This window comes from Pelobates fuscus, chromosome 9, assembly GCF_036172605.1.
Source record: "Pelobates fuscus isolate aPelFus1 chromosome 9, aPelFus1.pri, whole genome shotgun sequence".
Lineage (NCBI taxonomy): Eukaryota > Metazoa > Chordata > Amphibia > Anura > Pelobatidae > Pelobates > Pelobates fuscus.
Window position 1 is genome coordinate 84,118,821 of NC_086325.1, and position 13,873 is coordinate 84,132,693.

General features: G+C 41.3%; 1 protein-coding gene across 2 annotated transcripts in view; it reads right to left on the bottom strand.

Annotated features, from left to right (window-relative positions):
* Positions 1-13,873, bottom strand: part of SMARCA1 (SWI/SNF related, matrix associated, actin dependent regulator of chromatin, subfamily a, member 1) — a 208,483-nt gene that overhangs the window by 93,010 nt on the left and 101,600 nt on the right. For both annotated transcript variants that reach the window (XM_063432114.1, XM_063432115.1), the window contains 4 exons: positions 13,104-13,235; positions 6,578-6,646; positions 6,356-6,465; positions 5,517-5,743 (listed from right to left, as the gene is read on the bottom strand). In XM_063432114.1, the coding sequence (XP_063288184.1) occupies positions 5,517-5,743; positions 6,356-6,465; positions 6,578-6,646; positions 13,104-13,235 (538 nt within the window). The remainder of the gene's footprint in view (positions 1-5,516; positions 5,744-6,355; positions 6,466-6,577; positions 6,647-13,103; positions 13,236-13,873) is intronic.

Below are 13,873 nucleotides of genomic sequence, written 5' to 3' on the forward strand. Positions count from 1 at the left end.
AGAATTTGTTGATATACTGCACCAGAATGATTATAATCTTTTGTTTACAAGGAACGAACAGGAAAAAAAACAATACAATGTTTTTGCAGGACCCCATATTATCTCTAGGCTCTATAGGAAGAAACATAGGGAGAATACAATTTATATGCTAAATCCTGTCACCCTTGTCAGACTGTTATGAAGATACCAATGGTACAGTTCCTAAGGGTTAGGAGAAATTCTACTCTGTCAGATGATTTTCTTGTAGTTTCATGTGAATTGAGAGACGGATGCGTGCTCATGGCTATTCTATGTAAGATTTAGGTCTTTTAGGAAGGCCCTTCAGTGTCACCCTTATATTAATATAGAGGGTTAGGTCAATCAAACATTGGTAAGTCAAAGTCTTCATTGTTTGCATAAGTGTAAATATGTTGTTAATAGAAATTCTGCTATTTCAGTCACAAATTTTAGTTGAAAAATAAGGGGTATTTTAAATAAGTATTTACCAATGCTAGAAATTGCTTGATTTTTTTTAATAGGAGGATGTAAAGCAGTGGCTCGGAGGGCTCGCAGTTTAGGCACCTTATTGTCCCCATCATTGTTTCAGTTCGTGGAAACATGTGCCGGTAGGAATTGGCTATTTAAGCCCGACACTTATAAATCAGATTTTCAAACTTGCGTCAAATGTAAAAATATTTTTGGAAGCAGTGAATTTAATTCAACAACCACTGGGAAAAGTTACAGAAACCTCCATTTTGTAAATTGCAATACCAATCATGTGGTTTATAATTTCACATGAATGTTATGTTGGATGGACTGCGTCTGTCAGACCATGCGTAAACGGAAGCATAGGATGCGTGAATATATCTGATCTATTCTATACACGTGGATTCATATTATGAGTTGTAATTTTTCAAATCCACATTGGGGAAATGTGAATAAACGTTTTTAATCTGGAAAATAAATGGATCTTCAGGTTACATAAAGGGATACCAAATGGTTAAAATTCAATGATGCATCTTGCTTTTGTGTAAGGGTGTAATTATAAAAAAAAATGTTAATTCTTTATTTAATCCATTCCATATGTGTTACATCAGCGATTTGTAAAAGAGCAAAAAAAATCACAGTTAAATCAGTACAATATTGTGGTTTCACATAAAGAAGCATATAGAACGTTTTTTTATAAAATAAAAATAAAACATGAGAAAATGAGAGACAATAACTGGCTAGTAAAGCCCTCACAAAGGGGAGATGGAATCGGTAAGGTTTGAGTGCTGACTAAGTGAGACTAAAATCCTTGTAGAGCTACACTCTCCTGGTTCTATAACGGTGGGCAAAGAAAACTTTATCAGATATCCAGGGGATTTGGGGGGGAATCAGAGGGGAATGTACAGTTAAACCGTTGTGGAGAAGTTATTAGCATTTTAACGCCGTATGTGAGCATTGTGCCAACACATAGCTAGGTATGTAGAGTAACGGTCAGCAAATAAACTAAGGATAAACAAAAATGAAAAAGAACTAATAACAACAAAACTTCAGCATGAGATTTAACGTCAGTGGTCTAGACTGTGGTGCATGGCAGTCCTCTGAAGAGAAGGTAAAGGATTTCTTCGAGCCTTGCCCCTTCAGGTTGTGTCGCATGGGGACGTGGGGTGTTGAGCCAGAGGAGTAAATTCCGCTAACGTTCTAGTTGTAGGCCCGATCCTCTGGCCCCCAAAGGCTCTGCAAGGTCCACATCGCGTAGATGGGATTCCAATCCGGAGAAGATCTGTGCTCTGTAGAGGGTTCCGAGATGTGTAAATGAAAGCAATTTAGGTAGTCCCCATCTATATTGGATATTTCTGGAGCCGAGTGATTGCAGGAGCGGTTGTAGGGTTCTGCACCATCCGATGGTGTTTCTGGTGAGGTCTGAAAACAGGGACAATGTTGCACCTTTAAATAGTAAGAGGGTCTTCCCACAAGCAGCTACCATAAGGAAGGCCTTATCCTGTATAGATTGGAAGCGGACAACCAGGTCTGCATGTACTGTGGCTGAGGCCACTGCCGACTTTAGTAGGCGGAACATACCATCAAACTTTACTGCCCTGGCCTGTTTAGGTGGTAACAGGACATGGAGCAGTCATCGGACAAAATGGGGTAAGTCCTGAGTCCGGGATGCCACGAATCTTTAAAGTGTAGCGTCTCCGGTGATCCTCCAAGGCATCTATCTTATCATCAGTAGCGATTTGTTACTTTTCGAGTTCTTCGATTTTGTGTTCATCTGAGGCTAATCTGGAATCTTGAGTGTATGATGAGGCCTCCAGAAGTGTAAGCCGGGAGGTGGCACCTTCAATGGCATTTTTGCTGAAGGCCACATCGGCCGCGATGTTGGCCCTTAATTCAGCCAGCATGCTCTTTAGCTGGGCTGTAGTGACAGCTGGGTTGTTTAGTTTCGGGTCCCGATAGCACATCTGTTGAAGTCCCTGCACTCGGGACAAAAGAGGCTTCCTCCAAGGAATAGGAAGAGCCCTCGTCTCCCATCACCATCTTGTCCCATGTAGTTGTATGTGATCACTGCAGGAGTTATCCAATGTCTCAGCTGGTGGGGCCTCTGTCAGCTTTTGTTTTGCTTTTTTTTCTGACCAATGATTCCAGTTTGTATCCAAAAAAGGAGTTTCTTAGGCAATTAAGTACACGATTTTCACACCAAAACTGCACAGAACTCACAGCTGGCTCCACACCCAGGTTGCAATTATTCTCAGTTAAGATTTGGTGGCAATGGTTAACAATGTTTGAATATTGAAGAACGTTTTGAATCTATGTATACATGTTCATAGTTTTGCGATATACAGTACTTACATTTTAAGCCCTGTGATTTACATAATATATGGTACATTTTTAGTACTTTATGAATTATTCCATAATCAGTGATGATTACATTTTCCTTATCAATTTTATTTTATCTTATTTATTTATTTTATATTTTTCTTTTATTCATTATTAGGGAATTAGTTTGAATTATATATTATTATTTTAGTACAGTCGTAATAACGTATTTGTGTTTTGTTGAATCATATGCTGTTTTTAAATTTCTTTAAATTCTTTCAATTCATTTCTGTTTTTCATTTTATGGCATATAGTTTCTGTTTTCCCTTGATGCTCCGATAGCCCTAGCCATGGACAGTACCTGTTTTATAATAATCATGATTGAGTGATCTAACCAAGGATTCATTTGGGAGGGTCCTATTTCTTCTATGAATACGTGCCAGCAGGAAATGCAAAGTGTGTCTTCTACTTTTGATGTACCGTATTTACAATTTGCACTGCAGTCCATGCTGTGAATATGATTTAATGTACGAACAATAAAGGAGAAACTCTTATCTGTGAAGTGTCTTTTTATATGGGATAGGTTTACAAGCAATACACAGCTTTTAGCCTGACCCTGGTTGCTGTCTTCAACTAGCTGGTCCATATATCAGTTTAGACAGTGAGCACACTGTCATGGTTTTTTTCTTATGATTTGTATTTGGCTTAATACCAGACACTCAGACTGGTGCACAAAGGCCAAGTTCACAAGGTTTTACCAATTGCCAGGATACTTTCTTTTTTTGCCTTGTAGTCAAAAGGGTAATCCAGACATAAATCTTGCTCACTGTGCTCACTGCTGGTAAAGCACAATTAAGCTGCGTGCAATAATATATCTATAAGAAGATTAACATTAAACTACCATACACTATGTATAGCCAACTATGGCAAACAATTTATTTTGCAAGATGTCTGCCCCGACACTTATTGCACTGCATGCACATAAAAAATAAAACAAATGCTGGAAAGATTCTGGTGCAATTTTTAGAATACTGCAAATCAACAATACAAAAACACTTATTTTTAGTTTTGCAAAGGGATTGGTTAATTCATTGCATTGTCAGGGCATCTTGATTAAGAACAAAGGTTATAACATGGCCAAAAGACACAACTTTATCAATTGCTGCAGGAACAAACCCTAAACAGGAATTAAAATGGAATATTAAGAAACCTACTCCCTGCTTTTTTAAAGAGTTATGCAAAAACCTGAAGAATCGGCAAAATCATACCTTATGAAAACATTAAAATTGATAGCAAAAAAAAGTGAGGGATCCGCACTCTCATCACCTGCAGACCTGGCAAACCCCCAGCTTGATAAAGATCCCTGAAGGGATCGAAACGTTACTGTATCTGTCCTGTTTTTCCAATAAATTTGCTGATGTATGAAGACCTTGAGTGCCTGGACTACTTTGCTGTTACTTTATGAAAACATTATGCGAGACAAGGAGGACACTTATATGCAATGCACATGACCACATCCTGTACAGGCATTATGAAGGGGATAGTGTTCATGATACACTATCCCTTACTTGATTTTCAGTTGCCATTAGGCCTATTATAAAGAGCACCAATGATATAAAAAAATAAAAAAGAGAAACTATAAAAAAGCATATATAAACCATGGTAAAAAAAATGCAGTATATGAAAGAGCACCTGTTGGAAGATGCCCATTTTGCCTACTGAGAAATCCAGCACTGACATAGGGCACTGGGTTATGGCATCACAGTCTTGGCCCCGTAGCCTTTAGTTGTGTAGGAATACATAAGAAAGGTCAGAGAGGTGTCAAGGACCCTAGCACACAAAACCCATATCCAAGTAAGATCAGACAGCAGGGAAGTGCATATTACCAGTCCTTAAATTGGACAATCTTAAACAAGAGTACAAGCCATGGTCCAGAGAAGAACAAAACAGGATAAAAGAGATAACAAGACCAAAAGTCAGGAGATCAGGATAAACAATTAAACAAGAAAAGATCAAAGTGCTATATATAAGTAATCAGCAAGGAATGTATACTGGATAAAGGATAACCACAACAGGGCATCTGGCTATAGGTATAACAGCTTTAAATATCCAAAGATAATTTTGCCAAAACATGGAAAAGGCATCACATCATTTTTGATGGCAGAAAAAAAGTGACCGATCCATAGAATCTGTACGGGTGCTTTGTATCATGGATCAGGGAAGAAGTGACCTTTCAAGTGAATCTGTACAGGCACTTTGCATTGCATCAATAATAAACCAGGATGATGCGACCCGTGTCCGTATGAGAATAGCTTGCTGTGTTGAAACTGATGCCATTTTGAATGGAGAGTACCCTAGTATATGTGACAAAAGGAATGACTATGAGGCCAAAGAGCCAATGTCATATGCTTCTCAGAAGGTGTCTACTCTCCTCAATTGTACACAATTCTCAACATTTGTAGAGCAAGAAATGGAACTAAAGAAGAGTGTTTGCTGAAGCAGTACATGGTGTAAGACCTATTACCAAACATAAAAAAAAAGATGGGTTGAAATATGGGATTAGTAGCAGTACAGAGGATAAGTTACAATGTTCACACCTAGAGCTATTTATACTACAGGTGTGGGTCATCTATAGCAGTAAAAGCCAATACTAAAACTATTTTAACAAGTAGTTTGAATATTGAAAAAGCTTTGAATAAAAAAAAAAAAAAATTACAAATGTTTCCATTTACCTTGTTCTTTAAGTTTTGGAAGTAATTTATCCAAAGCTACCATTTTACCACTGTTGTAAACAAGATGTGTGTCAGTGGTGTAAGGAGGTCCAGGCTCAGCTCCATCAAACAAGTATGGATGGTTGCAGCACTTGCGTAATTGCATCAGAATATTTAACAGGCGCATTTTGTCCATTTTTCCCGCAGAGTTCAGAATGTCGATATCTTTCATTAAAATTTTGGTGTACCTGAGGAGATACAAACATCCTGCTCAAGATGATTGATCAACCATTAAAGCTACAGTTAACAGATATTAAGATAAATATTTTCAGTTTCCCTTTGATTATTATAATACTATTTGCTTCATGAATACATAGTGCAGCTTGTTTTTTTTTTTATATTTAAAACAGTGACTATGGCATTATAACTCTCAGTTGCATGTTTCAGGCTTTGAATGCACACAGCCACTGGAAAATATGTTGCTAAAGATAGCATAGTGCTATGGCTGGGCAGGGTGTTTATGGGATAAAATCCAACGCATATATAACAGAAGTAAAGGCCCCTAATATGCAAGTGTCAGTAAAATTTGGAACTTTAATTTTTGCATTATAAAATACAGGGTCGATTGCCATGTTGACTGTATTGAAATTCCAACTTAGTGGAAGGGTAAACGCATCCCAGTTGAAGGCATGACTACTTATGCACTACAGTAGGTAGCAAACATAAATGAATTGCCTTCAACATACCTACAGTTGAAGCAAAAGCAATAGTAATCAGTCAGTAGTGTAATGTCATGCACAAAAAGAAAACAATAACTAAAGAGTTTCAAAGTATGTTTAAAAGTGTGATCTCATTCTTACCACTCTCTTTGCATTTTACTTAGTCCAAGATAAATTTTAACTTCCTTTTTAGGAGGAAGGCTCTTTTCTACTTCAGCTTTTATACGACGTAAGAGAAATGGCTTTAATACCTGGTAAAGTAAATAGAGAGGTGATACTTAAATTATTTGTTTAAAATCTAAAAATAAAATAAAAAGAACAAAAAAAATCCCAAAATACAAAATTAAGCATTATATAACTTACAGCATGAAGTCTTTCAACAAGCTTTTGGTCTCCAAGGCAATTGTTAGTATCAAACCAAGAGTCAAAATCCTGTAAAGTATAATATTTAACATGTAATCATATAACCATGTGATAGACAGTTCTCAGAAATACAATAACCAACACTCATAATTATGAAAACTATCTCAAGTATTTGTGCCAGTATTTACCTTTGAAATTCTCCTTCAATTCACTTGGAATTCTCACCTTAGTGAATAACGCTGTTAGAGTACCTGGCAGTAATTCTCTAAATATAACAAAATGTAAACATTTCGTAAATGCATCTTTTTGGCTAAAACCAGGCATCTGCTTTTCAAAGGCTTTGTATCCTGAACACAAAGTGATCTGTGCAAAACGTATCTCAGATCAGACAGTCAGTAACAAGTGGGAGGAGGCTCACACTTACCTCTCCCTCTCTCTCCCCCCTCACTCTGTGATCTTCACAAAAGATATTTACGATCCTCTGCGAGAATGATGTCTATTTTCTATCAAACCTGTGGCTTATCTGCACTCATTTCGTTTTAACCCCTGTATGACAACTCAACTTTGAATTATATGTGTCGTGTTTGCTCAGAAACGTTAGACTTGAGAAATGGAGGTTCTCCCAAAAGCTTGTCATTACAAAATTCTGTTAGTTCAATAAACAAGGTATTACAAGATACAAATTGTATCTGTTATTTTACACACACACACACACACACCCATATATATATATATATATATATATATATATATATATAATGGAAAATTTATTCATACTTACCGTAATTTTCTTTTCCTGGTTATATGCCATGGCAGCACAACATTGGGTAGCTCCTCCCTATCCCCATTGGACAGGAATAATAATTAAGCCGTATAAGTACCACCTCCTGCCCCTCCTTCCCCAGTCACGTGTTCCAGCAATAGCCCCGGGTGGGACCATTGTGCTGCCATGGCATATAACCAGGAAAAGAAAATTACGGTAAGTATGAATAAATTTTCCATTTTCCTGGCCATATCCATGGCAGCACAACATTGGGTAATACCCAAGCAATAAAACCAGGGAGGGAAAGAGACACAGACTCAAAAATTTTTATAAATGCAAAGTGTATTAACACCACAACAAGTGACAGACACAGAGATCAGGAATTAGATACAGACAGGACTGATTTAGCAAATTGATCAGACAACCCTGCTCTAACATCAATCTGGTAGCTCCTAATGAAAGTGTTAGAGGAAGACCATGTAGCCGCCTTACAAATGAGTTCAGGGGAGACATGAGCAGCGGCTGCCCAGGAAGAAGAGAGAGCCCTAGTGGAATGGGCTTTAAGACCCACAGGGACCGGATATCCGGCGGACTGATAAGCCAGAATGATAGCCGCTACTATCCAACGGCTAATGGCAGATTTGGGAGCTTGTGAGCCCTTTTTACAGCCACTATGAAGAACGAAAAGACTGTCAGAAGAACGCCAATCAGAAGTCCTATCAATATACATCCGGAGGCATCTCACTAGATCCAGAGAGGACAGGTCAGCAGAATTCCCCATTTCATGGGCTTCCGACCTCAGAGATGGAAGAACAATATCCTCGTTGATGTGGAAGGAGGAAGTGACTTTAGGTCGAAATACAGGAACAGTACGGAGGACCACTCTGTCCTTGTGGAAGATAGTAAAAGGCTCTTTGATGGACAGAGCACTGAGCTCAGAAACTCTCCTGCCAGAGGCTAGGGCCACCAGCAAGGCAGTCTTAATAGAGAGAACCTGTAGGGAAACTGAATCAAACGGTTCAAAAGGTTTCAACTTCATGGCATCCAGAACCAGAGGGAGACTCCAGGAAGGGACAAATGGTTTAATAGGAGGTTTCATGTGAAGGACACCCTTGATGAATCTGATGATATCCGAGTCCAGTGCCCATCTATGACTGGTCAGGGCGGACAAGGCTGAAATGTGTACTTTGAGAGTGTTATAGCTCAGTCCTTTCTCAAGGCCAGATTGCAAGAAATCCAAAATATGGGAGGAGGAGGGATCTAGGACATCCACATTACTGTGAAGGGCCCAGTTGGAGAAAACTTCCCATACTCTATAATAAGTGGCCGAAGTGGAACGCTTACGCGCCCTCAGCATAGTATCAATAACGGTCCGGGAGAATCCTCTATTCAACAGCCGGTTCCTTTCAGTTTCCAAGCCATAAGGTTGAGAGAGACAGGGTCTGGATGAATTACAGGACCCTGGAACAGAAGATCCGCAACTTTGGGGAGTGGGAGAGGAGGTTCCACCGAAAGACTCAGAAGCAGAGGAAACCACGGTCTCCGAGGCCAATAAGGCGCAATCAGGATGAGAGACACCTGCTCCGATCTCAGCTTCCTCAGGAGCGGTAGGATTAGTGGAAACGGGGGGAACGCATAGCCCATTCTGAACCTCCAGGGGCTTGATAAGGCATCCCTTCCCAGTGCCAGGTGGTCCTCTTCCTTCGTGAAGAAAAGGGCTACCTTTCTGTTGGCCCGAGAGGCTAGAAGGTCCACTTGAGGGAGACCCCACTTGTCCACAATCATGCGGAATACCCTGTGAGCCAGGCACCATTCCCCCGGATCTATTCTGGATCTGCTGAGGAAATCTGCCAGTTGATTCCGTTTCCCTGGGAGATGAATGGCCACAATGCCCGCCAGGTTTCTCTGAACCCACCACATCAGGTGATTCATTATTTCCATCATCTTGCAGCTCCTGGTACCCCCTTGGTGATTGACATAGGATACTACGGTGGAGTTGTCCGTCCTTATCTTCACCCATTGACCCTTGAGCTGGATCGAGAAGTGTTTCAAAGCTTTGAGGACAGCCAGAAGTTCTAGCAGATTGGAATGAACCTTGCTTGTCTTGAAATTCCATTCTTCCTGCGCAAAGTCGTGGAGATAATGAGCGCCCCAACCCCACTGGCTGGCATCCGTTGTCACGGTCCTCCATGCGATGTCCCCTAATGGAAAACCTTTGGCTAGGTGCTTTCTGTTTAACCACCAGATCAGAGAATGGCGTACCTTCAGGGGAAGCTTGATGGGCTGGAACAGGTTCCCGGATAAGAAACCACTCAGGAAGTTGGCCTGGAATGGTCTCATTCTCCACTGAGCCCATCTCGTCAGACCTATTGTGGAGGACATAGAACCAAGGAGGCTCATCACCGCCTTTGCAGGGGCAACCGGGGATTTCAGCATTCTCCTCAATAACCTTCTGAGTTTCAGAATTCTCACTGAAGAGAGCTGGACAGTACCCTTTAGAGTGTCGAAATGGGCACCTAAATAAACCATAGATTGCGTTGGGTGGAGGTGGCTCTTTTTGGTGTTGATCTTCCAGCCGTGAGCTTGCAGAAACTGAATGCTGGTGATAGCTTGGGATGTCACAGAATCCACGTCGTTTCCCAAGATTAAGACGTCGTCCAGATAATGGTAAATAGCAATGTTTTGCTTTCTGAGCTCTGCGATGAGAACAACCAGGACCTTTGTAAATGTCCTCGGGGCTGTGCTCAGTCCAAAGGGGAGGGCCCTGAACTGGAAATGACCCTCTTCTACAGCAAACCTCAGAAACTTCTGATGGATTCGGGCAATGGGTATGTGAAAATATGCGTCTAGTAGATCTATAGACAGCATCCATTGGTTGGGTGACACAACCTTTATTATAGACTGCAGAGATTCCATCTTGAATCTGCGAATGTGCAGATGCTTGTTCAGCCTGTGCAGATCCAGAATGGGTCTCCAACCCCCTGAGGATTTCCTTGTCAAGAAGATGTGGGAGTAAAATCCTTGAGTTCTTTCTCCTGCCGGCACTTGGACGATGACCTTCTCCTTCTGCAAGGAAAGGACGAAATTTCGTAGGGCAATGCACTTTTCCTTGTCCCCTGGCCATTTTGTGAGGTGAAAGGATCGGTTGGGAGGATGCTTGAAGAATTCTAGTAGGTAACCTCTCCGAATAATATCCAGTACCCAAACGTCGCTTGTGGAAATGGTCCATGTCGAAAGATACTGGAGAAGACAAGCCCCGACACCTTCGGTTTTGGGCCGTACGTAGTCATAGATTCTTCGGGTCCTTAGAGGAAGATGACCCGCGAGACCTGCCTCCTCTGTACCCAGAAGGGGCACCTCTCCTCGGTTGAAATCGGGAGTATTCCCTACCAGGCTTGTAGGACCTACTGTCACGAAAGGAATGGTACTCTTTCCGGGCGCGAAAGGATCCTTTATACTTCCTCTCTTGGGGTAGAAAGGCTTTATTCCCTTCAGCCGCCCTCTTAATGCATTCATCCAAATTCTTGCCGAATAACATGTTCCCGTGAAATGGCAGAGAACACAAACTATTCTCGGAGGAAGCATCGGCCGCCCAAGATCTGAGCCAGAGCGCCCGCCTGGAGGAAACCGAGAAGGACATATTTCTAGCAAGGTTTCTCACCAGATCCACTGCGGCCTCCGAAGAGAAATCAATCGCTAGACGCATATCCTTCAGGGCATCAACAATAGAGGAACGGCTCCTGCCCCTCTTGATGTCCCCTTCCAGCTCCTGCAGCCAAACCTTCATAGCTCTTGAAACAGACGTGAGAGCAACGGCAGGGTGGAGACTCGTGCCTGAGGCTACATAGGACTTAGACAGGTAGTATTCCATCTTACGATCCATTGGATCCCTGAAGGAGCCTGCATCATCCACTGGCAGGGTAGTGCGCTTGGCTAGCCTAACCACCGCAGCATCAACCTTGGGTGGAAGATCCCATGTTTCAGCATCTTTGGGATCAAACGGATATAATCTGGAGAACTTCCCTTTTGCAGAGGATCTCCTATCAGACCTGGACCATTCCTCTTTAATAAGGTCACTAATAGTGGTATGCACAGGGAAAGCCGCTCTTTTCCTTCTAAGATCTGAGAAATAGCGGTTAGATGTAGAGGGTTCCTCCTCCGAGGGCTCTTTCAAAGTAAGGGTTTCTCTGACCCGGGCAATCAAATGATCCACCTCCGCAGGTATCAGGAAGTCAGGATCAGGCATAGCATCCTCCTCCGAGGAAAAAGCCAAGTCTCTCAGCGAAGCCGTGTCCATAAACTCATCCTCCGAGTTATCAGGAGACCAATCTGACGGCTCAGAATATCTAGGTCGCTTGTGGGTCTTACCAACCTCTTTGATGCCCCGGGCAACTGCATGCTTGATAAGCTGCCTAAAGTCTGGTGTTAACTGAGAAGGTCCAGCAGCTGCTGAGAGACAATTCGAACAGAGACGTTTCCCTTCTATGGCTCTGTTATCACAGGATACACATAGCGTCCTTTTGGGCGACTTCCCTTTGGACGATCCTGAAGTCTTTGTACTTTTATCACTGAAATACACCAAACGTGAATATTAGTACATTACCACTCTTTTAGATATCAAAATATCAATAATTTCCAAAAATGGATGGCTTACCTATATCGCTTAGATTGTGACCTATTATGATGAGAAGACTCCGATTCTCTAGATCATGAGCGCGAATCCATCTATAAATAATAGATGAAACAGCGAAACTAGAACCCAGCAGAAAAACTACAGGAAACCAAACAAAAGAAAAAAGAAAAAAGGAAAAATAACTTACTTTAGAAGAAAAAAGACGAAGAATCAACAATCCACAGATCTCAACGGTGCCAGAAACTCTCCAGGAAGCAGAAAAATTCAAACTGCCCAAAAAGGAGGCCTGGCGCTTTAAGAAGGCGTCTGACGTCATCGCGCATGCGCAGATGACCGAAAAGACGCGCGAAACGGCCTAATCAGAAATTAAATGAATAGATTTGCGCGCGAATGCGTCCCAGAGTCCCCGAGAACCGCGCAGGCGCCCAGGAGACCCATACACGCCGCGCAGGTGCACAGGAGACGCCTACACGCCGCGCGGGCGCACAGGAGGCTCCCGAAAGCCGTGCAGGGAAACCCCAGAACGCTTCAACTGAAAACTTTCCAAAACCAACAGGTAAAACAAAACAATATTACCTTGAGCCTGGTGGGAGGATACCAAACCGGAAACCAGCCACATTCCATGTTCCTTTCCATGTTACCACTGGAAAAATGGAGGGAAAAAACCCCCGGTCACTAAAGGGGTTCTCTCCAGGGGGACACCTTTGCACAGGGCCGTATACTGGAGACTTCCCAGGGGAGAGAGGGTGAACTCCCCAAGGGCCAGAGGAACTAATCCTCAGGTAAGCCATAAAAGAAAATTTTAGCAGTCTGAAAAGACCGACATGTCCTAGGGATAGGACAGGAAAAAAAGACTGGGGAAGGAGGGGCAGGAGGTGGTACTTATACGGCTTAATTATTATTCCTGTCCAATGGGGATAGGGAGGAGCTACCCAATGTTGTGCTGCCATGGATATGGCCAGGAAATATATATATATATATATATATATATATATATATATAAATATGCACATACACACATAGTGCAAATGGGAAGACAGAGATAGATGAGAAAAATATCATAAATGGAGTCAAAAATAATTGTGCAATTCTTTTATCATTCCAGAGCAAATATCCACACGAACACTTACCTCTGATGAATTGAATACATCAGGCAGGAGGAAATTCAGTAATGCCCACAACTCATGGAGATTATTCTGAAGCGGAGTGCCTGTCAGCAGTAATCGGTTAGTGGTCTTAAATTCCCGAACTATTTCAGACAGCTAGGAAAAACAAACTTTAATTAGATTTTTTTTCTCCCATAGGATAAGTAACTGAAGTATTGAAGTGATAATGGAGTAGAGGAGTAACAGAATTTGGAGACTATAAATAGTCTACTAAAGGGTTTGAAATAAGCAGCAGCTTGTTTTTTTTCTGTAAAGTTACGCATTTTATAACGCTGTAAAGAATATTTCTCAAAAACAAATGTGGCTAAAAAATATGTAACTAATAGTGCACAAATTATGGCAAAATGGTTTGCTGTTTGTCAAAGGTCCATCATATAATAAGAACTGTAAAATACATAAAATCTATGTTTCTTTGCAAAAAAAAGGAAATCTGAAAATTCATATAGTGTACTGTACACAGAAATTCATAATATCCGGAAACATACCATAACTTCCATGTGTCAATCTTATGTTTCCCTATGTACTTTTCTACCATACCCTACTGAAGTATACGTGGGAAATGTTAGCATCCTTTAACATTAAGGATTTCATTCTTTCAAGGTTGGGTAATTAGAACTTTTCTGATAAAATGCTTTCATATAATTGGTATTATTGGTTTGGATGAAAAATGAAAAATGTAAGCTGATCATTACAATCTGTGAAAGCATAGGCATTATTCTTGATTTTATTTTGTG